At 38.1% G+C, this 27,389-nt stretch overlaps 1 protein-coding gene across 4 annotated transcripts in view; it reads left to right on the top strand.

The window, feature by feature from the left end:
* Window positions 1-27,389, top strand: part of cacna1eb (calcium channel, voltage-dependent, R type, alpha 1E subunit b) — a 65,098-nt gene that overhangs the window by 24,686 nt on the left and 13,023 nt on the right. For 3 of the 4 annotated variants that reach the window (XM_086172140.1, XM_086172142.1, XM_086172143.1), the window contains 21 exons: window positions 3,896-3,999; window positions 5,695-5,853; window positions 7,682-7,872; window positions 7,973-8,076; window positions 13,876-13,991; window positions 14,437-14,490; window positions 15,080-15,160; window positions 15,264-15,473; window positions 15,628-15,740; window positions 16,171-16,283; window positions 16,387-16,518; window positions 16,808-16,877; window positions 17,255-17,372; window positions 17,663-17,730; window positions 17,833-17,900; window positions 21,868-22,608; window positions 23,031-23,299; window positions 23,514-23,646; window positions 23,743-23,872; window positions 26,171-26,230; window positions 26,360-26,466. In XM_086172140.1, coding sequence (XP_086028266.1) covers window positions 3,896-3,999; window positions 5,695-5,853; window positions 7,682-7,872; window positions 7,973-8,076; window positions 13,876-13,991; window positions 14,437-14,490; window positions 15,080-15,160; window positions 15,264-15,473; window positions 15,628-15,740; window positions 16,171-16,283; window positions 16,387-16,518; window positions 16,808-16,877; window positions 17,255-17,372; window positions 17,663-17,730; window positions 17,833-17,900; window positions 21,868-22,608; window positions 23,031-23,299; window positions 23,514-23,646; window positions 23,743-23,872; window positions 26,171-26,230; window positions 26,360-26,466 — 3,141 coding nt within the window. The remainder of the gene's footprint in view (window positions 1-3,895; window positions 4,000-5,694; window positions 5,854-7,681; window positions 7,873-7,972; window positions 8,077-13,875; window positions 13,992-14,436; window positions 14,491-15,079; window positions 15,161-15,263; window positions 15,474-15,627; window positions 15,741-16,170; window positions 16,284-16,386; window positions 16,519-16,807; window positions 16,878-17,254; window positions 17,373-17,662; window positions 17,731-17,832; window positions 17,901-21,867; window positions 22,609-23,030; window positions 23,300-23,513; window positions 23,647-23,742; window positions 23,873-26,170; window positions 26,231-26,359; window positions 26,467-27,389) is intronic. The other variant, XM_086172141.1, reaches the window with a different exon arrangement.

A 27,389-nucleotide genomic window follows, 5' to 3' on the forward strand; every position in this document is an offset into this window, starting at 1 on the left:
ATCAGCAACATCAAAGTTATACATTTAGTGTTTTGCACAGCTTTCAAACATGGTCACAGTTATACATACTAGCAGAGTGTAGGAGGTACAGCCTGTAAGATTTTGGAAAGGGGTCAATCATGTACTTATAGTGATGCCTTTAGGTCAATTTATGTCGTGCAATAAGTTTTTTTATATGCTGAATTAATTAGCAGCTTGAACAGACTGGTTTGTTTCTCCTTTAAAATGTATATATGGACAGTTACAATAGATCAGTTTATTATTCATAAAAGGGTAATTTTTCATGCCCATGGTTTAGACATGTATTTCAAATGAAAACAATGCAATTTTACTCCTATATTATTACGTATAGCCAAATTTAGGGACTTATGATTAAATCAACGCCACTACAATTCCTGTAAATAGTGTAAGGCTTTAGCAAGTTTTTCAACTTGCAACTGTGTAAGTTAAGGAAGCTTAAAGATCAAAACATTTTTATGTTTTCAACAGGAATGCATTTTTTTTTATACTTTATAGATTTGAAAAAAACAACAACTCTGCAGACAGTTGACTCATACCATTACATGACGGCATGTTTACTTTAATTTTGAAGGACTCTGTAACAAAGAGTTGTGAGTGAAGCCTTGAGGAGCTGTGCTACTAAATTACTTTTTTTCAGAGGCATTTTTACAAAATCCAAATCTATAGTCTCTCACCATGTAATTTCTCACTCGCTCACATTATTTCAGTGTATAACCTGTATCGGCCGTGCTATTACTGATAATTTTGTAGCTGTGTTTATGCAACAAAAAAAAAAAAAAAAACACGAAAGGTAATTGAAATGCGCTATTATTACATGCATATTATTTGTCATGTGGGAGTCGGGAGGATAGATCGGATCAGGAATGAGTCCATCAGAGGGACAGAACATGTTAGACGTGTTGCAGATGCAGTTTGAGAGACCAGACTGAGATTGCTTGAACAGAGGAGGCATTATCAATATATTGGTAGAAGGGTGCCGAGGTTGGAGCTGTCAGGCACAAAGCCTAGAAGAGGATAAGAGAGGAGATTTATGGACGTAGTGAAAGGGGATTATGACGTTAGCTGGTGTGAAAGAAGAGATTGTTATATGTCACATTGTGCAATTACATTTGATTTGATTTGCCTCTTGTCATATCTCAAGTCAGAACTCATCGAGGCAGTCACTATCAGACATTCCAATTGAACAATATATTTCGTGTTCTGTGATATCGCTTGCTACCTCATTGGTAAGTGCAGAATAGCTATGTCTGCAGTAGCGCGGGGTTGAGTTGTGGGTAGCAGTGAGTATGTCACAATCATACTCACATAGCAGTGCAATGTGGCAAGAACCCAAACCCCATTGCTCAGATCTGGGTAGTTTGATGGAATTGCTTTTTCAAAAACTAAACATTTTCTGCTAACTTATTTTATTTTTATCGACAACCTAATTATTTCTAAAGCAATCTACTGCTGGATGTGGGCAACCCACCAGCTCATTACCACCGCACATGTTTCCGTTTATAAACACATGTAATTATTTCTCAATAAATGACTACCAAAACTCCTGAAGACCTCAGATGAGTCTTTTTCTAACCAACACCATAATGGCAGGGTTATTCATCAGGCTACTGACAGCTGCGGTTCACCTGAGATGGATCGCCACTATTTCCTTGCTTGGGGAATAACAAATCCTGCTGACACAGCCATGAGTAATGAAGTTATATGAAGAGCACCATCTCTAGCTTGTGTTTGGTGAAAAGGGTTTTAATCATTGAAATGCAATGTTTAGAAGTTTTGAAGATAATCCTTTATCAGTCCCAAGACAGAAAAATTGATGGGCACCAAATGCAAAAAGGGTCTGGTAAAAATAAAAGGAAAATGTAGAAACATCAGGATAAATCATAAATAATGACAAGTGACATAAGTAATATATGCAAATATAATATAACAGGAGATATAAACAAATATACCAAAACAGAAAAAACAAAAAATCCAATGTGGGATGTAAAAGTGTACAACTCGAGTGCAGATGTTTCAATAACATATTGAAAAACATCATTGCCCATTTGTTGATTCTCTCTTCAGTGCTCTCAAAAACTGCAAATAATGCAGAATTTTACTGAAATTCTCATTAATTCCACCACTTAATTCAGGCCATTGCTTCATTTCCAAATGCTAGGTTGTTTCCTCTGCCTGTAGCAGCTGATTGTATAAACCCATCCATGACAATCAACAAAAAAATTAGGCTACAGTTAAGAGAACCTATTAATTTAAGTGCAACCATTAATGTATAGAGGGGGCAAGATTTTTGCTCACAAGGATGAGAAGACTTTGCTACATTACAACAGATTTTATATTACAAGAGGACATAGCAGGTGTGCCAGCCATTGGCTCAGTTAGTTTTGGAATTGCAGAAAACACTCAACGGGCACTGTGATGCAGTAGTTTTGTTTTTTAACACCCCAACCTGAAATGAGAGAAGGTTGTATTGGGCATTTAAATACTATATCAACAGAAATTAACTTGACAGCCTTGAATCAGGATTATAAAAAGAACAGTGATCAGCTGCAAAAGTGGGGCAAAACAAAGTGTGGTTGTGCATTTTCTGCATTATCTGGTGAGGTAAAGGAAACAAATTAGACCTCCTCCCACTACATTGACTAATGTTCAATCATGTCCTTGGTTGAAATACATGGGTACAAAAACATTTTTTAAGTTTTAGGCTCCTCAAAAGGCTTCCAAAAGGTTACCAGACCAATTTACTGTGAGATCGAGCTGGATAACTCTCACTCCGTCTTTATTCGAAAGTCAGACACAATGAATCTGAACATTCAACAATAGAATATTATCTGTTAAATCTGATAAAGGCCCTGTAAGAAAAGCTTATGGTATGAAACCAAAGCTTTGAAGAAACAGTGTTTTCATTTGTTTGAAAATGGCCTCACTCATTCACGCACTTACTTGATCATCCTGTCTACCTCTCTCCCGCCCACTTCTTCAGGAGAGATTCTGCGTGGGCCCACACTTCAGTTAGCATGTGCTTTCTACCCCCCCGTATTCTCTCTCTCTATTTCCCACACACACTCCCTCCCCCAACTCAGATTACAAAGATTTTCCGAGTACATTAGAGAGAGAGACTGACGAATTTGGAAATGTGATTCTAGGACAATATTCACAACCCATTGGAAATATAACTTGGTGCATTCACAGTGGACCCTCTCATCAGTGAAAGCACTGTGCAGAGTGGTTCTACTTTTGTTGAACTGCAGTGCGAAATGTAGGCTTTGCAAAATGATATTTTATGTAATCAGCAGATTTGTCCCAAGCTTATAATACTCATAGTAACAGGAGAAATCTGCCTTTTCCATTGCTTGCTTTTTGGTTTGTTATTGTCAGATATTGGCTGCAAGAATTCCTGCTGTTTAATGTTTTTTTTGGTTTTTTTTTCTTCAGTGTTTGTATGTGGGTGGAGGGACATCAGTGTGTGTGGGCAGATGTGACTAGAAATGCCTGCCAGGTATATGTGGCTGTGCATTCTTCGTCTCTCAGTATACAGTTCATGTCTGCAGCTTGGTTTCACTAAATAGATATACTTTTATCATTGATCAGCTGTATAGTTGAACACATTATCTCAATAGTATTTGCATGTTGAAATTTTAGCCTCTTCCCCCTCATTCATATTTTTGTAATTTGTTGCATAACATTGACACCAGCATAAATATCGAATAAGGAAAGGGAGGCCTTGGACTAATTTTGCCACCAGCAACCAAATGTCCCTGCTGTACGTCATCTATTTTAGGGCAAATGTCTTCCTCAAAGTCTAACACAATTAGTGGTTCCTAATTAAACTCTGATAAATGACAGATTACAATAACTTGACTATTATGTTCATTAGGATCCTGGCCACTGCAGGTGCCCATATGAATATCCCCGTGGACCTTCGGACCCTGAGGGCTGTGCGAGTACTGAGACCTCTCAAACTCGTCTCTGGTATCCCCAGTAAGTCGGTTACTTAACTAAGATTTTTGTTATCCATGAACAATACAATAGATCGAAACATTGTATGAGCTTATATTAATATGTGCACATTGTCTTAGGAGGAGTACCGGCGCAGATTGTATCATCTAGGGACTAATTTTTAGGGCTCTTTTCCCATTATTTAACACTTGGTAACAGAATTTGGCACTTAGATTGTACATTTTTTTTGGGATAAACTTTGGTTGCTGATTCTAGAGATGCCATTAGTTTATCTCCATCATCTGTGGTTGATGAGATATAATATACCCTTACTTTTACTCATGTTTTTGTTCCCCAGTCATCTTAGTTGAGTGACCAATTGGGATTTATCCATAACGTACTGTGCAGTGTTGGTAATGGCCGTATATGAAAAGATGCTGTAACATGCTCAAGCAAGGTACATTTATTGAGTGCATTCACTCAAAACCAAAGCAGTCAGAAATAAATGGTAATATTCGTATTCAGTAGCTTAAATATACCTGGCATCAACACAATTTTTTTATTTGTTTTCCAGTGTAATTAGAGATATCATGTAAATGCTGATCACACTGAATATTGTGTGCACCTATTTATGATTATCTTTCTTACAAAATCTTGGGGATAAGCAAAAAGGAAAAGATTAATAAAGAAAATGATACCTGCATCGCAAAAAAAAATAGAATAGATAAAAATAAAGTAGTCATGTCTCAGGAAGATTTATAAAGTTTTTTTTTCATTGTCAAGTCTATGGCATGGTCAGTTTATGAATGAGGATATTTACAGCCTCACTGAGTTGTACTTGCTCCATTTCATTAATGTCCCATATTTCTCGTACCCAAGGAATAAAAGTGTGTGGCTGGGTTAGGCTCTACCCAGTTCAGCATGATGTGTTCAAGTGCTGATGTGGAAAGAATTTCAATTAAATTATTTTAATTTCTCTCCGATATCTCATTGGCTATCATTTCCAGCAAGGCTAAGTTGGTTTATGCCATTCTAAATGCTATATAATCCCGTCTTGTACCATCTAGCGTTGCAAAATAATATCACATTATGGTGTTTTCCTGCTTTGAAGAAAAACTGCAAAGTTTCCATTGTGTTATCTGATAAGAGTTGATTTAACTGAAACAAGGGTTTAATACAGTCATGTATGTGATGTGCTTAAAAACTCTAAATATATATAAAACTAACAATTGTGTTTATAGAATTCCCCAACCTTTGAGTTTCCTTTCCACGCAAGAAATCAGATTATTACTAATTTGACAATCAAATTAAATAATAAATAAATCGATATTCAATCACTTGCTATTATTTTTGAAATATTCACAGATGAATACTATAGCATTAGCTTGGTTAATCAAGATGTTAACATTAATTTTATTATGCAGACCATCTGACCTCTGTCCGTCATCCAAAATAAGATTTAGCCTCAGCTACAAATGCTTTTGCATGATCTATAAACACTACTGCTCTAGCACTAAAGATCTTTTCAACTTTAGGTTACATTTAAATCATTGATGGATGTTATTGTATGAAATAAATTGATGATTTTTTTAATAAAATAATATATAGAGAGACTTCTTTGGCTCTCCGCCTCATATATTTCAAAAAATTTGAAATTTGAGATCATACGTACTCAATAGTGTGACTAGCAAATATTGAATTACTTTAACATCACTCTATTCTGTGTCAAAACAAAAGGTCTGCAGATTGTACTGAAGTCTATCATGAAGGCAATGATCCCGCTGCTTCAGATTGGCCTTCTTTTGTTCTTCGCCATACTCATGTTCGCTATCATTGGTCTGGAGTTCTACAGCGGGAAGCTTCATCATACCTGCCTGCCATCTGTTGAAATCCTAGGTACGATCAGCATTTATCCTGTACCTTCACCTGGTCCTTTGAGATCCAAAGCAAGAGTGTAAAACTAATATACAGTGTATTTATGTATGTGTAAATATATATACAGGACTGTCTCAGAAAATTAGAATATTGTGATAAAGTTCTTTATCTTCTGTAATGCAATTACAAAAACAAAAAGTTACTTTTTCATGATGTTCTAATATTTTGAGAAAGGATTTTTGAGTTTTCTTAAGATGTAAGCCATAATCAGCAATATTAAAATAATAAAAGGCTTGCAATATTTCAGTTGATTTGTAATGACTCCAGAATGTATGACATTTTTGTTTTTGTAATTGCATTACAAAAGATAAAGAACTTTATCACAATATTCTAATTTTCTGAGACAGTCCTTTATATGTATATGTTTGTGTGTATATGTGTGTGTGTGTGTGTGTATTGTATACACACAGACTCACGCATCTATGTATGTGTGACATACTTTTAATACATGTTTTCATGGTGTGCAGTGTAAGATACACTTCAATATTATTACATATCCAACACTTTGATGGTTTGAGGATGGGTTTTGGCCAGACTGACACACCATCTGTGAGCAGGTTTTCCCACAGTGCTGGACAGCACCTGCTTCAATCACATTTCCAAAAGAAGAATATGGTACCACCTAATTTTTTGTCATTGTTCTTAGACAAAGATTATAAACTTCCTTGTCTGAAAAATAACGGACTTTCACAGATCCTTGTTATAGATAGCACTGATGTATGTATACATACATACATACAGTACATAGATAAATACATACATACACACGTGTGTGTGTGTGTGTGTGTGTGTACATGGAGAGAGAGCGACAGATACCTTAACTTTATGTAACCTTTTACTCTACTGAGGGTACAAAACATTAAAAGCTTACTTGGACGTTCCAATAGAAAGAAGTAATTTGTGCCTTGTCACAAAAAGATACCCCAGTCACTCAACACGCAGGCATTCTTTGTATTACACTTTTGAATCCTTCACAAGGGTTTTTCATGAGACTGGATTGGTCTGCTTTACCCAGTTCATGACTTTAACCACAGAACCGGTATTTGGGTCCTTATTATGTTACTTTTATTTTAACTTAGATGTGTTATGTACACTTGCAAACTAATGGAAGGCTCGGTGTAGAGATAGGTTCAAACATCCGATTAATTAAATGTGAAGTGAAGAATACCTCTTTTCTGCAGTTGCAAATGCCAGTGTCAGAGGTTTCCACAGGCAGTTGCTTTATGATCTCACAGTCTGTTCATGTATAGACAGCAAAAGGTAAGCAGCTGCCATTTCTGGAGAGAGTTTGTTCAACCTTGATTTTTCAGGGTCCTGGTCTCTGGAATCGGGGGATCAGAACCATACTGCTCCAAAAGGTAGTAGGCTGAAATGGCAATAGATGTCCCACAAACAGTAAATCTCTGTCTAAAGGCACTCTCCCTTTCATTGACACAAATTGTTTAAACTCAACATACACTCTGTATATATGTTTCAGGGAGACAGGTATATCAGGTTTAGAACACACATAGGGAAAAACAGAAATTCATTTTGAATCCTAGCATTTCTAGTTTTATTTTAAGACTCATATTTATTTGCGTTGATACTGTTTTAGACTATATTGAAGAAGATAACAGATGATGACTGGGATCTGAGGTGTTAATATGATATTAGGTCATTCTTTTTAAAAGAATAGGTTTTCTATTTGATATTACAGTGCATATAGACTTTTGATGCTGAATATCTGTGGAGGCAAAAATCATTATCCGTCATATTACCTTTCTATATTTCATGCTTTCTCTTTTTACAGACAATGAGACTGTTGACTCATCAGAGCTAGCATTTGCATGTGGCGTGAGGAAATGTCCAGAGAAGTATGACTGCAACGACACCTGGATCGGCCCCAATGATGGTATCACCCAGTTTGACAACATCCTGTTTGCTGTGCTCACTGTCTTCCAGTGTATCACAATGGAAGGATGGACAGCTGTTCTTTATAACGTAAGTTAAAACTTCATTTAACTTATAAATCCTAAAAAAATAGCATATTGCCTCTGCGTGATAAATATATTGTTTGCTAAAGGTGAAAATGTAATTTCAGACAAATGATGCCCTGGGTACCACGTGGAACTGGATGTACTTCATTCCTCTTATTATTATTGGGTCATTCTTTGTGCTGAACCTGGTGTTGGGTGTTCTGTCAGGGTAAGCCTGAATTCTCTGTCTAATTTTTTCTTACAGACACAAACATTCAACAGGAATCAAAATCTTTTACACTTCCAACTATATTTGGTGCAATAATTATCACAAAACAATGTCAGTGCAAAATATTGTAATGAATACTTCACTGCTATTTCAAGTGGTAAGGGAGACATTAAAACTGGATCAAATGGGAGCTGGTGTGAGATTCTGACTAAAATAGTCCACCAAATAAAAGGTTATATCACTGTATTTCCGAAAGATTACCTTATCATTGTTGTAATCATCTACATCAACAACGTGTTCTCCAGCATGGTCGGGATCAACTCTGGAGGACATCCTTATCATGTGCCCCAACTACCAAATTTGACTCCATATGAGATGTCTTCAAATCTAGAAAGCATAAATTGATAAGATGTGCATACTCCTCTTCCAACACTGACTGGTATAAACTTTCTCACAAGGCTGAGCTGTATGATTCCCTTATAGCTGGAGACACCTTTAGGTGCCCCCTTTTTTTGTATATGGTCTGCCATTCCTGAAGCGAGAGGTTCGCAGTAAATTCTCAGAAGAGACCACATTGACTGACTTTAAAAGCTGAATCAATAGGCCGTGATAAGATGTGCTCATCTAACCTTGATGTTTTTTTAAAAAGTAGTCAATTGTCTGGTTTAGGATATTCTTTCAACAACAAGTCTGATAATATTGAAAATCTGTATATTTTTGTAGTATTTCAAGCACCTGTGTTCAATTATCTTTCCAAATAAATAATGTTGTGTCTCATTGGCTGTGCTCTTCATGATTAGATTAGATGAAAAACTGAAAAATCCACTATGCTTGAAGCTAAAGCTCTAGATTTTCTGCACTTGTATGTTATCTATTTAATCGGACTTTGCTGGGAGAGGTCTACTCTTCTTAAATGTATCCTTTTTCTCTCAATATATTAATGCAGCAGATTCATTTGATCTTGATAAATGCAGCCTTGGGTGGCAGGGGCCGGTGTCTCCATTTATCCTAAGCCTATATAAATGCAGAGGGTTGTGTCAGGAAGGGCATCTGGCATAAAACTTTTGCCAAAACCAAACATGTGAATCAAGCCTAATAATCTTATACTGGATCGGTCGAGGGTTAACAACGACCGCCAGTAGTACCGATGACCTACGGCAGGGGTCGGGAACCTTTTTGACTGGGAGAGCCATAAAAGCTAAATATATCTAAATATATTTAATTGAGAGCCATATCGTATTTTTAATATATAATAAATTAAGTATGCCTTACTTTCAATGCGACCTCTGGTGCTGCATGGATTTGTTTGAAGTGCTGCTTTATATTTGACCGTTTTATCGATGCAATTTTATCCTAGCATTACATTACATTTGGCAGACGCTTTTATCCAAAGCGACTTACAATAGAGGACATAGGGACTGCAAATACACTTGCAAATACACGATGCACAGGAAATATACAGAACAGTAAGCTTGGTTTAATGATTTTTTTTTTTATTTTTTTTTTGACAAGACATACCCAAACGTACACACATACACACACACACACACACACACACACACACACACACACACAGTTTTTACCTGTTTCTTGAAGGTTGAGATAGATGATGCTAGTCTTGTTGCTTCTGGAAGTTTGTTCCACCACTGAGGTAGTAGAGCTGAGAACAGTTTTGCCTGAGATCGCTTGCTACGCAGGAACGCAGCTCTCTGTCGGGAGCATAAGGTCTTATCATTTCGTTCAGATATGGTGGACCTGTTCCTTAGGTGGTTTTGAATGCCAGGGTCAGGGCCTTGTGCTTGATCCTGGCAGCTACTGGTAGCCAGTGCAACTGGATGAACAGAGGAGCATATTAGACATACCGCAGATCCAAATGCAAATTACTCTGTCCATACAGCCTGGAATACATGGTAATCATCGTCTTTTTATCTTTTCGCCGTCTTTTCTGTAACGAGGGTTGACGCGGATAAACTAGTTGGCTCTGATAAAATTAATTTCTTCACCTTTAAAATGAGCCGGACGTGCTGGGAAATGTATCTTCAAAACTAATTTCTGTTTAATTAAAGACAAAGTATTAGGAAGAATATCACAAGTATTTTAAAATCAGTTCCAAACTGATTTTTTCTTTTTCAACTCAAAATTGTATGGGAGCCATATGCCATCACCGGAAGAGCCATATAAGGCTCGCGAGCCATAGGTTCCCGACGGCTGACCTACAGGCTACCTATGGAAACTGGGCTACTGTTGGTCAAAGAAGGAGAGGAGGAAGGTGTGTTTGGAAGCAGAGAGAAGAGGAAAGGCAAGAGTCTGGGACTGAGAGTAGGGACTTTGAATATCAGGGCTATGACAAGAAACAGTAGAGTTGGTCGACATGATGCAGAGAAGAAAGGTGGATATACTGTGTGTCCAGGAGACCTGGTGGAAAATTAGTAAGGCTAGAAGCTTAGGAGCAGGCTTTAAGTTGTACTATCATGGTACTGACAGGAAGAGAATTGGAGAAAGAGATATTTTGAAGGAGGAGTTTGTTAGGAATGTTCTGTAGGTGAAAAGAACGTCAGTTAGACTTATGTGACTGAAAATGGAAATTGAGGGTGTGATGCTCTGTGTTGTTGGTGGCTATGCCCCACAGGTGGGATATGAGTTTGAGGAGAAGGAGAAGTTCTTGGAATGAGTTACATGCAGTGATACAGAATATTCCCAGAGATGAGAGAGAGGTAATTGGTGCAGACTTCAATGGACATGTTGGTGCAGGCAATAGAGGGGATGAAGAAGTGATGGGCAGATTTGGTATACAGGATAGGAATGCAGAGGGACAGATGGTGGTAGATATGGATGGATGGTGGTAGATTTTGCAAAAAAGATGGAAATGGCTGTAGTGAACACTTTTTTTTCCAAAAAAGATAGGAACATAGGGTAACTTATAAGAGCTGAGGTAGGAGCACGCAGGTAGACTACATCTTGTTTTGACAAGGTAGCCTGAAAGAGATCAGTGACTGCAAAGTAGTTCTCGGTGAGAGTGTAGTCAGACAGCATAGGATGGTGTTTTATGGGATGACTCTGGTGACAAGGAAGATCAAGAGGACAAAGGTAGAGCAGAGGATAAAGTGGTAGAAGCTGAAAAGGGAGGAGTGTTGTATGTTTTTCAGGGAGGAGTTGCGAAATGCTCTGTATGGTCAGGGAGAGCTTCCTGTGGACAACTACAGCTAATGTTATCAGGTTGACAGGTAGAAGAGTACTTGGTGTGTCATCTGGAAGGAAAGTAGATAAGGAGACTTGGCAGTGGAATGAAGAAGTGCAGGAGTATATACAGAGAAAGCGGTTAGCAAAGAAGAAGTGGGACACTGAGATGACTGAAGAGAACAGACTGGAGTACAGGGAGATACAATGTAAGGTAAGGATAGAGGTAGCAAAGGCAATACAAAGGACGTACAATGACCTGTATGCTCGGTTGGATAGTAAGGAGGGTGAGAATGAACTATACAGGTTGGTGAAACAGAGAGATAAAGATGGAAAGTGTGTACAACAGGTCTGGGTGATTAAGAATAGAGAGGAAAATGTATTGACAGATGCTAGAAGAGTGATGGGAAGATGGAAAGAGTACCTTGAAGTGCTGATGAATGTGGAAAATGAAAGAGAGGCAAGGGTAGAAGAGATGACTATTGTAGACCGTAAACTAACACAAATTAGTAAAAGTGAAGTGAGAAAGGCATTGAAGAGGACGAAGAATGGAAAAGCAGTTGGTCCTGATGATATACCTATGGAGGTGTGGAGAGGCAGCGGTAGAGTTTCTGACTCAATTTATTAATCTGGATCTTAGAGAGTGAGAAGATGCCTGAAGAGTGAAGACAAAGTGTGATGGTGCCTATTTTTAAGAATAAGGGGGTTTGTGCAGAATTACAGTAACTATAGAGGGATAAAGTTGATGAGCCATGCAATGTAGTCTATCAGAGGAACAGCACAGATGTTTTGGAGAGAAGGTCAGAAAAGCCAGACAGTTCGGGATGTACCGAGGAGGGATTGTGAATATATCGGTAGACGGATGCTGGAATTGGAGCTGCCAGACAGGAGGTCTCGAGGAAGACCAAAGAAAAGAATTATGGTCGTAGCGAGAGAGGATATGAAGGTAGTTGGTGTGAGAAAAGAGGATACAGAGAATAGGGTTAGATGGAGAATGTTGGAGGGAAAAGCTGAAAGGAGAAGAAGATTCATATGACCTTGATAAATTCACTCTCTCATTGTTCTCAATTTTTTTAGCATCCTCTGTGATATTTTTTTTTAACTGCTTCATCCCTAGATGCAGAGTATACAGCTTGGTTAAATGTTATTGTTGGCTTTTTTATGTAGAAAAGCTTCTGATGTCTATGCCAAGTCTGCATCCGCCAAGTATGTGTGTTTAGTCTTTTGATGACGATTCAAATTTACTGATCTTTGAACACAATAATCTGTACTCCACAAACTAAACATACAGCTTTTCCTTTTATTTCTTATTTTTCTTTTCCCTTCGGCTATTCCCTTTAGGGGTTGGCACAGTGAATCAACTTCCTCCATATAACCCTATGTGCTCTATCTTTTTCTCTTACACAAACTAACTTCATGTCCTCTTTCACTACATCCATAAATCTTCTCTTTAGTCTTTCTCTAGTCCTCCTGCCGGGCAGTTTCAACCCCAGCATCCCAACCTCACCAGTCTGGCGATTTGCATTTTGGTTTTGGCACAAGTTTTAAGCCGGATGCCCTTCCTGACGCAACCCTTCACATTTATCTGGGCTAGAGACCAGCTCAGAGAGGCACTGGCCTATGCCGCCCTGAGGCTGTATTGCTGCTTTTCCTATAGCTTAAGTGAACAAAATTTCAAAGTTATGTTAAAAACTCATTATTCTATATCAATCCTCTTCTTTTTCTTCTTCTCCTTTCGGCTTCCCCCTTCAGGGGTCGCCACAGTGAAACAACCTTCTCCATCTAACCCTATTCTCTGTATCCTCCTCTGTCACACCAACTACCTTCATATCCTCTCTCACTACGACCATAAATCCTCTCTTTCGTCTTCCTCGAGACTTCCTGCTTGGCAGCTCCAATTCCAGCATCCGTCTACCGATATATTCACTATCCCTCGTCTGTACATGACCGAACCACCTCAGTCTGGCTTCTCTGACCTTCTATATCGATCATTATATCTAAATGCTTAGCAGACATTTTTGGGCTGACACCTATTTTGCATCTCACATAAATTGAAGCTGTGACAGTACATAGGCAAACACACACAACACAACTGCAAAAGAAAATCAATGCAATTATATGACGCGCATATTGAACAGTTATTTTGTAGGTTTATGTTTATTTCGTAAAGGTTGATTTGAAATTTCACTTGTACCTCAGGCAGGCAGAGACAGAGACAAAGGGGCAGTTGTGGTCCACATGTCAGGCATCATGACTCCTCACATCATCGGGATTCTCAAACTTCACACATTGCACACATCGTGCACATTTTTGCATTTTTTTCTCGGCCTGAAATGTAACATACCGCTCATGCAAGTAAATATAGACAAATATGAGTGTTTGCTAAGGAGTGACGTTGTTAAAAGACAAAAGAATAAATACAACATTTACATCACCTTATTAATTATCACAAAAGTTACAAGCTGCTTTTGGGTACTCTGTTGGCTCTTTGAAGTTGCATTCTCCTGAATTGTGCAAACCTGTTTTGATTCAGGAGTTCATCTGGGACTGTGAAAAGACTTAGTTTAGATTTGCAAAACAATAATGTGGTTCTACATCTGGTACATATGCTTCCTTTCACAGAGAATTTGCCAAGGAGAGAGAGCGAGTGGAAAACAGGAGAGCATTCATGAAATTACGGCGCCAACAGCAGGTGGAAAGAGAGCTGAACGGTTACCGAGCCTGGATTGACAGGGCAGGTACTGGGCTGCTCAACATTATAGTAGAGGACACAAACTGCATTGAAATAATGATCTTAAACATATTTCTAAAGACTCTTTTGGATTTTAAGTATCTGTGCCTACATAGTGGTGTATGCATCCTGTATTTTTACATGTACGTGTATGTGAGACCCACATACTTGATGCCATGATGAAGGTGAGTGTGAAAAGAGAGAGAAATAGAGAGATAAAGATATATGAATGAGAGATATATTTAGATGAATAAGAATATAGGAAGAGTAAATGAATAAGATCTCAGAAGATGTTATCTGGTAGCATTAAGTCAGGTTTGCCCCCTTTCACTTAATGACAGCAAACCATAGTTTTTGAATTCAATTGTTCATGATTTGAACTGTCTTATAGACAGTTCTGAGTATAATATAAAAGAGTTCTGAGTATAATCTCATTTGTTTTGCTTTTGTAGAGGAGGTCATGCTTGCAGAAGAGAATAAAAATTCAGGAAGATCACCATTAGACGGTAAGTTTACACATATGTGATATCTACTATGATTACATCGGTTGCTATAAATATTCATAGATTCTACTTCTGTCACATAAAACAGTGTTGGACTGGATTTACAAAATCAAATAAATTCAAGCAGAGTTCTAGTCAACAATTTTTAACCACCTTTTCAAGATTTTCTGCGGGTAACCATAGAAACAGTCTTCATTGCCATTGCCGTATGGCAAAGTTCAGTGACCTTCCCTGGTGAAATGGAATAATAACTGTAGGCTAAACTGAGAGCGAGTAAACCCACACACACACACACACACAAACACACTCCCACAAATAATTGAACGAAGTAGGATGCAGAAAAATGTGGTTGAAATTATTGACGCCATCATTTTCTTTTGTTGTTTTTTTCAAAATTAAAGAAGATATGGAAATGTAAATAAAATGTAAAATGTAAAATTGAAGCTTAGCAGTTGTATACTTTGTACTTTACTCTGAAGTCCATTCCACTCTTTTTGACGTGGACCTTTCAGTTGTCCACAGGAAAGTGTGTATTCTTAACATTTTGAAAGAGAACTAACTTTTAAAAACAATTTTTGTGTTAAAACATTAGTGCTTAAGAGAGCAAGTAAGAAGACTGGTGCACGTAGAGGAGCCCCAGGGGAAGAAAAGTATGTGGATATGTCAACTGCCAGTGAGTGAAGAACCATTTAGGTTATCTCTTGTGACCGAGCTACCAACATTTCAAATAATCTACCTGGTTTATATCAACATCTTGTCCTGTCATTGTTTCTCAGGCATGTCACGTTCGAGGATGAACTTCCGTAGTGGTCGTCGAGGTCCTGCAGCCTACCTACGGCGGAAAGAGCGTATGCTACGTATCTCTATCCGCCGTATGGTGAAGACAGACACATTCTACTTAATGGTGCTCAGCCTGGTGGCTCTTAACACCATCTGTGTGGCCATTGTCCACCACAATCAGCCGGACTGGCTTACCATCTTCCTTTGTATGCTTTATTAATCATTTGCTTATAAACTTATTTAATGAATTCATCATTTGAAAAATCTCCTCACAATGTTGGATAAATGCTGTATTTTAAACATGTTTTGGCGCCCATAATTTGTGTTAATGGACTTTGTTTTTCTCCCCCTCATCTCCAGACTATGCAGAATTTGTTTTCCTGGGTCTGTTTCTGGCTGAGATGTTTTTGAAGATGTATGGTTTGGGTTTTAGGCTGTATTTCCATTCATCCTTCAATTGCTTCGACTGTGGGGTGAGGCTCTCTAACCCTGGCTTCACCGAAAAAAAAAAGAAATCTTCATTTTTGAATGTATTTTTATATAAAATATCTAAATGACGTGCAAGAATAAGTAACAATGTATTTATTTCAAGTTTTTTTCAGTTAAGTGTGTATAGGTCTTTAGATGTCTGTGATACATATATTCATATGTGTGATATTAATAGCAGTACCATTTTTTTTCAGCAAAGTGGACAAAATGTCATTAGGCAGTGAAATATATCAAATATGACTTTTCGTGATTCTTAGTCAATAAGTGAGACGCTTTTATGTCAGGACTCCCTTGAAAAAGAGATTTTTAATCTCAATGGGACTTTCCGGGTTAAATAAAGGTTAAATAAAAAAATAACATGAACGTCCTGACTTTTTATCAGAGGATGACTATTTTGTTGTCTGTGTCTTGCAGGTTATTGTTGGCAGCATCTTTGAGGTGGTTTGGGGCTTCTTCCGTCCTGGCATGTCATTTGGCATCAGTGTCCTGAGGGCGCTGAGACTGCTGAGAATTTTCAAAATCACCAAGTACGGTCACAGCTTTACCAGACCTGCACATTCATAAGTATGCTATTTTCCATATGAAGCTCAAATATAAGAGACACAAACATGTCCTATTGTTCTCTGTCAGATATTGGGCGTCTCTCAGGAACCTGGTTGTATCCCTCATGAGCTCCATGAAGTCCATTATCAGCCTGCTTTTTCTTCTCTTCCTCTTCATTGTGGTGTTTGCTCTGTTAGGCATGCAGCTTTTTGGGGGAAGGTAAGGAGGCACCTTCACACTGTCATATTCACATTTTAGCTCTCAAAGGCCTTGTTTGGAGTAAGGTCAGGACATACACATTTAACCTACATTCAGATACATGTCCTAACTTTGCAATGTTCTCTACTAGATGCAAATTGAACAACAGTATCTTCATCTGTACCTTTGATGAAGATAGGATGAAATGACACATCTGGATGAAAATAGCTCTGCATCCTACTCCTCTGCTTCCTCCTCTTATTCTTCCGTGGTCATATCTGACCCTTCTTTATATCTGCCTTCCCTCTAGGTTCATCTTTGAAGATTACACTCCCACCAACTTTGACACGTTTCCAGCTGCCATCATGACAGTGTTTCAGGTTTGGCTCCTCATTCTGCCTGCTCTCCATGACACATTGCACCCTGGGATATATCTCACCCCAGGCGCAGATTAAACAACTCTGCTCACTAGCTCTCCACCCCCTTCCTCCGCTGTCTTCCCACACATCCAAGCACACGTATGGGTACATGAACATCAGACAAGTGAATATGAACAAATCTGATATACTACAACCCCAACTGTGCTGTGTAGAAGGATTTATAATGGCCAATGATTTAATTGCCTCCCTTGCTGCCACTTTTCAGAATGTAGATTATACTGGTTACTAGATGCGAAAAATGTGGCATATTATTTTGGCTTGTTTTTTCTTGCAATGAGTAATTGATAAATATCAATATTCCATGCATTCGATTGCAGATTTTAACTGGTGAAGACTGGAATGAGGTGATGTATAATGGGATTCGCTCACAGGGTGGTGTACAGTATGGAATGTGGTCATCAATCTATTTCATTGTGCTCACCCTCTTTGGAAATTGTATCCTTTTCCACCTAATAATATTAAGCGTACAGTCACTGTTTGTAAAAGTTTCACAAGCTTGAAAATTATAATTTCACCATGAAAAAAGTAAAGTACCAAAAGTGAAATTGTTAAAGTATATCCAAATGAGGCTTAAGAGATGACCGTTGAAGACCTTTGGACAAAACAAACAACAAAAAGTCCATATAATCCATCTGTATTTCAGTTGTTTCAATTAAAGCCATAGCAAGTCATGGAAGTCAGTTGAGATCCCACGCAAGTGTTTTTTTCTCAAGTCTTCTCGACAGACACACTTCTAAACGTCTTTTTGGCCATTGCTGTGGATAATCTGGCTAATGCACAGGAACTGACGAAGGTTTGCATAGTTTTATTGCGATATCACTTAGCCTTGCCTGGAATACTGTCAAAAATTAGTATGCCACCATATCCTGATTCATCATGTGAATGCTTATGGCAGGATGAAGAGGAAGAAGAGGAATTCTTCAACCAACGGTATGCCAGAGGGAGAGATGGCTTAATATCTGAGTAAGTTAAGCAAAATGACCATCCAAAACCGGACCACATCAATCAAAATGAGACTAGCCTTTTCATACTTCTGATAACTGTTTCTCAACTGTCCTCTTGATCACACGAAATTTTTGAATAGGACTAAAATATTTTCCATTTCCTCAAACTATTTTGTATTTTTGGAGCAGGCGCAAGAAGAGAAAGACTTGCTGATACATGGAAGAAAGGTGGAGGACGGTATTCTCCAGTAACATCATATTTATTTAATAATGTTAGTGGACAAAGAATCATATTTAGGTGTAAGTGGTGAAAGTTCAGTTTTAATTTGCATAGGAATCAATCCAGTTAACAGGATAAACTGTAGATACCAATTTGAAAGTGTTGCGTGACGGTAATCCACACATGTTGGGAAATAAAACCAAATAATACATCAAAATTAAGGTTTATTTGAAAAGTATAGACGTTATTACTCATATGATATACATGCAACAAGTAGTCACTTTTTTTCCTAAAAACTTTCCTTGATAAGACCAATGCTCAAGGCATTGCCTTAAGACATTCATTTTGAATAAATGAAATAGTTTTTTAAACAAATAAACAAAAAACAAGCAAAAACAAATTCATAGCCTCAATAATGGTCAAGGGTCATCATGAGATAATTTAGTTCATAAAGTAGAGGGGGAAAAGTAATAATTAATGGAGCATTCTGCATTTTCAAAGTGAAGACTGTTTTTTGTTTTTTAATCCGAAACAGCTGCAACTGGACAGTTGTTCATCTTCAATTACTAAACAACTCATGCTTGTTTGAGATAGTGGCAGAATCTGCTTACTCTGTGTCTGACAACAACATGGTCAGAATCCCAACAGAGATCAAGTTATTTTTGCCTCTTCAGGTTTAGAATTAAGTACGTACTGCTGGATTGTTCGGTCCTTTCTTCATTAGTCTGTTATACTTGTTTGTGCACTGATCTCAGGAAATTACAAAAACTTCAGACAGAAGTTTAACAGTTCCTCTGTCTATTTCCTCTATTTTTTCCATGAAAATGGATTTTGTTATAGTATTGCTTCTTCTGGTTTTCTGTTAATTGTTATCCAGCAGTGTGCAGACAGCATTTTCTTCCATGTGTAACTCAAGTATCAGGTGTGTTATTGCCTACCCAGGAAGTCTATTGTATAAAACTAACGTACACTTTATGTACTGCAACACTGGGCTTTACCCTTCACTGGACTTTTTTGTCAGTCAGACTTTCCCGTTGTCTCTGTGCAACAGCTCAACTTCCGCAAGACTTCTCGAGTGAGACTCATAACAAGTTGAAGTCATCTCAATGTATTTGAGCTATTAATGTGGGAGCCTATTTACGTTGATACATACAAGTGGCCCATTGCAGCTGTTTCATGTTATCCATAGTCTTTCTTTTGCCCAGTATTCCTGATATTAATCATTGTTGTAGACAAAGAAAGCTAAAGAAATAGACAGACAGTTTCATTCAGTGTGGACCTTGTGCAGTTGGTCTACAGAGAGCTCTACTCAAAAAATACAACTAAAATGCTCTTGGATCACATAATAGCCTTATTAGAATAAAAGGTAATATGAGCCACTGGTGAGGCTTTGAAAAAAACACAGTTGTTCAGGCTATGATTTCCACAAAATAAAGCAACAGCGGTTGATGGAACCATCCTCCAGGCAATTCTAGGAGACTGCTTTCATCATCTTTCTTTTAGGGGAATCAATACATTCTAAAATTCTAAAATGTTTTTTCCCTGCTTTACATATTCGCCAGATTTGCAGGAGTAAAAACAATGAGCCTGTATAGATTTCCCCCCTATAAAGTTCGGTACTCTTTCTCCAAATCGTCTGGCCTGTTCATTGGTCGTGAACTATCATCCTCACAGCGACCTTGTAGTTTTCCCATAGGTCTAATGATCCAGTAAGTTTGGCAGAGGAGGGCAGAAGGTATTTTTAAAGGTTTTTGGGAATAGCATGAAGTCTCAATGTATCACTCTAGTGGGAGGAGACACACTTTGGAGTGTGTCAGATTTATATGCACCAACTGCAGTGTCACTGTGCAGACACAGATCTCAGACATGTTGTTGGGTAAAGGGAAATACAACAGGACTGTTTAGGGTGTTTGAGTTATTTTACTAAAACAGTGTCTCCAAAGAATATACGTGGCTGGTTAAAGGATTGCCATTATTCTGCATGTTTAAGGTGTTATTTATGAATATTTATGTTTAATCAATATGAAAATCAACCTGCAGAGTCTTAAAGTGCTACATAAATGTCTGTGTTCTAAAAGTACTAATAAAAGCTTAAAAATTAATCATCACAAGTGGACACAATATATTTTGTGGGCTGCCTGTAAACATACTAACATGCAGGAATAGGTCAGATGGGTTATTCTTCTTTTTAGTTACTATTCTAAAAAAGCAGCCCCCACCCCCAATTTAAAAAAAATAAATAAAAATTGGTTTTGTTTGATTTAAATTCTGGTTTTAGGATTCTCCAAGTTGATTTTCCTCCCATATCTAAAGAAATAAACACTTAATTGTTATGTGTGTAGTCAATATACCCTAATAATCAATTTTCGTATCATTAACCAACTACAATGACAGGTAAATGGATAGAATCTTATTCTCTCTGGTTGTGACATTGATTGTATCATTTGTCCGTTACATATTTGAATGTTAGTCTTGTATATGTTACAGGAAGTTGATTTTGCTATTACAGTGTTTGCTGGTTCCATCACATTGTCTTGTTTTATAACTGTTATGTGGTACTGACCAAAATGTTGCGTATCATTCTATTCTTAAGCTCTAAGTGCAACCGTATATCAGGAAATTTAGAATCTGGTTTTAACTTATCTAGAGATTTGCATTACCCATCATAACATGCTGGATTCAGACCATCTTAACCTGTGTTAATTGATAAGACTCTACATAAAGTTCGTATCATTTTGGGCTGTGCCACAACGATTGTTCTGTCTATGTTGTAAAACACTAATGTCTTGTTTTCAAATAATCACTCATTTACATGGACAACAAAAGATTCAGAATACCAGTAAGTAACCCTATATGCATCTGTATTGAACGACATTTCTTCTTTGCCCTGCTCCCCAAATATATTGTTGAGATTATTTTCTAGATGTTTTTCTTTTCTTTGTGTCAATCCCGCACCTTTCCTTTTCCGTTCATGTGTTTTTTATTTTTCTCTTTTTTAACCGTGCTTATCTCTCAGGTATTTTTATTTTTTGATTTTTGGATGCGTCTGTATTTTTAGCTTGAAGTATTCTGCATATTTCTCCATGAGAAATTATTTTTTCTACAAATCAATTAACATGAATTCACAGAAAAGGATTTGCCTTTTCTTGCAAGTTTCAGTTTTTTGAGTATTTTTTGTATAACTGATTTGCCACATGATCAGTAGTTTGTAACAAACGTTGGACACTTTGGAAATAATGTTTATGGTTTTTATGCTGGATAATAACATTTCTTATTTCATACTACAATAATTTTATCTCAGTTTAAAATACAGATTTTACACTTTCAATGGCACATTTGGGTTTCACTTAAAATATGTCCCTTTTTTTATTGTGAAAAGACAAAGGGAATTAATGTCCACCATGTGCTACAAACATTCTTTCAAGTCCAAGCATTTGGACGAGAGTATTTTTAGAACACATGTTAAAAATTGTTGGAGTGAGTTACAACATAAATTGGAGATGGACACCAAAGCATACCATTTTATGATTGATTTCATTAATTTAAATAGTTGTACTGGGCTTAGCAAAATGAGTATGGAGCATGGTGAGCTCTGGAGGGCAGTCCCTTAAAATACACCATCACAAGTTTTACATCCTGCCAATAATAGTGTCTTATCTTGCAGCAAGATGAAAAATATTAACATATTTTCCAAAAAGTCCAACTCATTCTATAAATTTGGACCAGTTTATGCCCTGTCATGATGCCATTTGTATTGTGCTCCTAGTGGGAGGAGAAGACCATACCTATACAGGAAACGGGCAATCCATCGTGGTAGACCGACCTTCCCGGAGGAACAGGAATGTACAGCAGCGGCGGCAGATGAGCTGCCTCTCAATGGCTCCAATGCTTTTGCCAATCGGCGGGAAAGAAGGAGAAAAGTCAACATGTCAGTTTGGGAGCAGAGGGCCAACCAGCTACGCAAACGTCGCCAGATGGCAAGCAGAGAGGAGCTGTTTAGCAGTCCAACAGAGGACACAAATGAAACACCAACCATCGCCCATGTCCCCACCCTTTCACCGGAGGCCAGCCCAGCTCATCTGCCCGAGTCACCCATGTCTGTAGCGATTCCTCTCCCTGAGCCTCCGATGTCAGTATCCATCCCCATACCTGAGCCTCCGACAGCTGAGCCTCTGGTAAAACTGACTGACGAGAAAACCGGAGCAGCCAACCATCGGGCTACAGGAGGGGGCAGGCACAGGATGGCCCGCAAGTTCAGGCCGAGTCAGGGGACAGATGAGGGGGCGAGGCACAGACGACATCGTCACCGTGAAGCTCGTACTGAAGCCAAGAGTCTGGACTGTGCACAGGCGCCACGTGATGTGACACTAATCAGACGATCACTCAGCCAAGAAAAGAAGATATTGGATGAGAGGGATGAAAGAGAGGATAAAGCAGAGGCAGTCAAGGAAGATTTTGGAACTTGTATCGTCAATCCATATGCAGATGTTGTAGAAGACTGCAGCAGGTGAGACTGTAGTCTTATGTAACATAATTCATATAATTGCTTTTTCTTCAATAAATGCAAACTAAATGAATGCATCATGAATGAATACATCACAGTGCGGACATGGTTTGTTCATGTCCTCGTAATGGATTGTACATGTCCCTATAGTAGACTTTTCTTTACTATTGTGCACAAAGTAAACATTGAAAGGTGATTCATTTTGCATTTTGTTCCTGCCATTCCATGGTGATGGTGAAAAAAGGTTGCAAGAACTTGACTTCTTTGAGCCCAATAATGTCCAGTTACTACATTTCGAATGTAAGGCTGACATCTCCACTTGTTAGCCCCCTTCTACTTTAACATTGAAGTCACTGGTTCCTCCAAAAGTAGTATTTGTGTCGTAGCATTGGCCTTGTTCGGTGATCACTGTTGCCCTGTCTCAGGGGTGCCGAGATTCCCGATCCTCCTCAGTGTGACCAGCTGCTTGACTGTGCCTGGACAGAACAACGTGAAGAGGTTCACGCAGACCAGTATGAATCACTTTGCCAGAACGTACCGGTGGAGACTGCTTTGGAAGCCACAGAATTCACAGTGTGTGCCATGGAATCTGAGAACAACCCAAACTCCCTCACCTGTGACAAGTCCAACCTTGAGGGATGTGTGGCGATCGAAATGTCTGCACAGCCACTGCTGGAGCTCATGCCCAAGACAGGTAGCATTGTAATCACTAGCTACTGGCTGCAAAAGTCTTTGCTTTGCCTTTTAAAGCGTGTTGTAGTGTCAGCATCACTCTGTATCATCGCATGTAGGTGTTCTGACATCTAGTGCAAGTGCCACACGTTCTTTTTTTTTATTAATCCATTGTGTGGCTGACTCACATGATGCTTTCATTTTCCTGCCCTCTCACATTACTAAATATGCTGCAGTGAGCAGTAAAGAAGTAGAGGCCTACCAGTCTGAACCGAAAGAGAGGGATGAGGACACAGAAGAAGATGAGCCTCCTATTCCACCTAAAGTTGTCGCACCAGACAGCATGTTCATCTTCAAGGCTTCCAACCCGTAAGATTTTTAAAATTCCCCCATCCCGTGGAAAATCAAACAAATGGTGTGGATTTTTCTGTTCAAAATATATTCATTCACTTCCATCGTCTCTAGTATCAGGAGGATATGCCACTATGTGGTCACTCTACGTTACTTTGAGATGACAATCCTCCTTGTGATTGTGGCGAGCAGCATTGCACTGGCTGCTGAGGACCCTGTGTGCACAAATTCAGACAGAAACAAGGTAAAAGCAAAATCAATTTCTAGAATCTGTTATTTTGTATAACATCTAAAACAGGATGTATCATTCTATGCCTTATGGAAAATTTTAAATGTGATGGAGGTAGCAGTAAATAACCAAAGAGCCTATCTATTAGTTGTTTACATAATTCTCATTGACTTCTCAAGAGAGACCTGGAAAAACAATTGTCCAAGTCCCCGAACAGAAATGCCACACAATGAAGTGAGAAAACTAGCTCCAAAAAGTACCGCAACTTATGAACACTCAATTACAACAGATACAAATAATTGAAATCCTAAAACTTTTAAACTTTCAACATTAAATGGAGTTCCAAATTATTTAGGAAATAGTGAGCAGTTGGATTTTTTTTCCAGTTGTTAGGTAGGCCAAATCTGTCAGCTGTAGTTCTCTGATGATGGATTTCTGAGGCAAATGTTAAGTGTGAGAAAAGGCATGTTAGGTAGTCGAAAAGCTTCTGCGTTTAGGCTTAAGAGCTGAACAGCAAGTGAGGGATGTTTCCTCTTGTTTTGACAGAAGTGAAACTTTACCGTCACCTTCATTGGCATATGTTAGCCTGGCACTGGTTAAGGGAAATTAAGGATGTTTCAGGGGGAATGATTTGATGTCAACTGTCCACTTTATCTCTAGATCATGGTATGCTTCTGTCTTTCTTAAGTATATTTAAAGAGTACATATGTACAATTAAATTCAAAAGGTTGAAATAACATTGGTAACAATGCCATTGATAAACTTTTAGAATAGTACACCATTATGTTTGATTGTTTACTCTCAAGCTGACACAACACCATCAGCAACAGTGCTGTGATTCATTTGGTGTCACACGCATGCTGCACAAATACAGGGTGAGAATCGGCACTCTGCTTAGGAAATACAATAGCTGTGCATTTTGTTTTTTACAACTCAGGCTCATGAAAAGTGTCAATTGGAACCAGCAAAGGAGCATCTATTAGAAATAAATTCAGACAGATCACAAGGCTGGCAGAAAATCATTAAAAAAAACAAGTATGCAGCAGTTTTGACTACTCTAGAAGTAACCATTTATTAATGCATCCTTTGAGCGTAATTTGTTTCTGCTTTATGTAATTTGAAATTACTAAATAAAAGCTCAGTTAAATTGTATGGGTACTATAAACTAGATTGAGATTCTCCTAACAGGAGATGTGGCAGATAAGAACAGTACAAACACATTTGGAAAAAAAGATAACATACAATATTGTCACTGAGGGTTGTTCAAAAAAATCCTTTATAGGACCACATTGAGTTGAGATGAAACAGTCAAGATTTGGTTTTAATTGTAGATGTGACACTACTGCAGAGGCTCATGGGTCTGTTGTGTTAAGTCTCAAATATTCTTGTCTTATCAAAGGTCTTGTAGTGTTCTGATATTGTTACTTGACTGTTTGTATTTGGTAGTGTGACAGAGAATTTATATCAAGTTTGATGACTTGTCAATTAGCCACCAGGATCGATTACTGGTATGTGACCTGTGATCCTATGGCCTGTGTTAGTCTGTTTATCATTAAAAATCCCTGCCAGTCATTTTTTTTTTGTGTAAGGGTTGTATGAGTGATAAAAATCCATGCTGCTCACTGTATTATGTACTGGTTCACCAATTTGTTGGGTGAACCAGAGCAATTTCTCTCCCCCGTTTACCCACTGCAACCTTTTTTTTTCAATATTCCATAAAAAATAACAAATCACCAAATGGATAGTGACCTAACTACATACTGCAAAAGCAACTTAAAAGTTGATTGAGGCAGAGAAATCCATTTCTCTGTAAAACCCATCACTGACCTGATTGCAACTGCTACTGAGTAAAAGTGAAGGCATTGACAAACAGACTTGCAAAGTACTTCAGTGCAGAAGATAAAGATCTTGGTGACCACTGCTTCTACATCGAAGGCATTCAATTCAATGCAAAGGATATTTCACCCACTATTCAAGAACCCCCCGTGGTGTATTATCTGCCCAGTTACAAAAAACAGTACTCAGTGATGGTCTTGCCCTGAATTAAAGTTATGCCTAGTTGTAGATTCTACTTCGAGCTGCACATTGACACGAACTGAAAAAAACTAACAGAGCACTATTTTAATGTTTATTTGGAGACAGATAATATCAAGGTGGGAGAGACCTCGTAACCGCTAGAGGGTGATAATTTTACAACTATTGTGACTGTAATTATTGTGTTAAATTAAACCTTACTAATAAGAGTTCATTTTTGTGTAGATCTCAATCCAAAAAATATTTAAAATTAATATTGTTCTTATTTCGAATACTCAGGTTCTCCGTTATTTCGACTATGTCTTCACTGGGGTGTTCACCTTTGAAATGATTATTAAGGTGAGAACCTGCATTGGAATCCCCGAACTGATGATCCCAAGCCCTTCTATAAGGATATTAAATTACTAAGTGTGTGATCTTTGTGTGTCTATGTTTTCTTTGCATGTGCCTTGTTTGAATGTTCATCAGATGATTGATCAAGGTCTCATTCTGCACGATGGCTCGTATTTCCGAGACATGTGGAACATCCTGGACTTTATTGTGGTGGTGGGAGCTCTGATTGCCTTCGCTCTAACGTGAGTCACTATATAGAGCTTCCTGTTGGTGACTAAGGACTGACTCACTGCAGCAAAACATTCCCGAGCATACAGTACTGTTATATATGACTATCTTTTGAAAACACTTTGCTGTTTATTTCATTGATGATGGTCCAGGTCAAAAGCTGTGGAATGCATGATTTTGTGCACTTTCTATGTGAAAAGACCAATATCTATGTTACTGGGGGGTTCTCCATTGAAAACGCTTTTACCTTAGTTATTTGTGTTGTCCTTCAAAATGTCACAAGTAACTTACCAAATGGTATGTTCCTTTCATTGTAAGATAAAAATACTGTAGAGCATGTTATCTCTGTTGTGAATATAGATGTGATCCCCTGAGCTTTGCTCATAGTGTGTTTCTCTTTATGCCTCAATCTTTTCTCTGTTGTTCCTGTGGATTTTGTCACTGTTGGTGCTACCAGGAATGTGATGGGGTAAAAATTCCAGACAGAATGTCTAAACTTTTCCCACATGCGTCTTCTGTGTTGTGTTTCTTGATTTGCCGTTTTTGTATCCCATGTATTTTTGTTGTCGTTGTTGCTGGTGATGTTGTTGTTTCACCAAACAGAGCCTGGTGTGGGTACAATAGCTGATAAAACATTTAATTGCGATAACAATTAGAAATACAAGCTCTGATTATCTATTTTTTTCCCAAATTGAAATCACAGCACATTATAACACAAATGGAAAGCAAGATCAAATAAGGGAAGGAGCGCAAAAGCAATACGCTTTTGCCATTCCTCGTCTGTAAGAAGAGACGTTAACTGCAGGGAAAAGGCAATCTAATAAAAAATCTTGGCTACCACAAACTGGTTACCCCTCTTAGTGATTAGGTGCTGTTAACACTGCTTAATGCTTCTTACATGCAATTGCTATACTTTATTGTATCATATCATTCGTCA

The sequence above is a fragment of the Fistularia commersonii genome, chromosome 25 (genome assembly GCF_037954325.1).
Source record: "Fistularia commersonii isolate RoL2024-O1a breed Wild chromosome 25, RoL_Fcom_v1.0, whole genome shotgun sequence".
Taxonomy (NCBI): domain Eukaryota; kingdom Metazoa; phylum Chordata; class Actinopteri; order Syngnathiformes; family Fistulariidae; genus Fistularia; species Fistularia commersonii.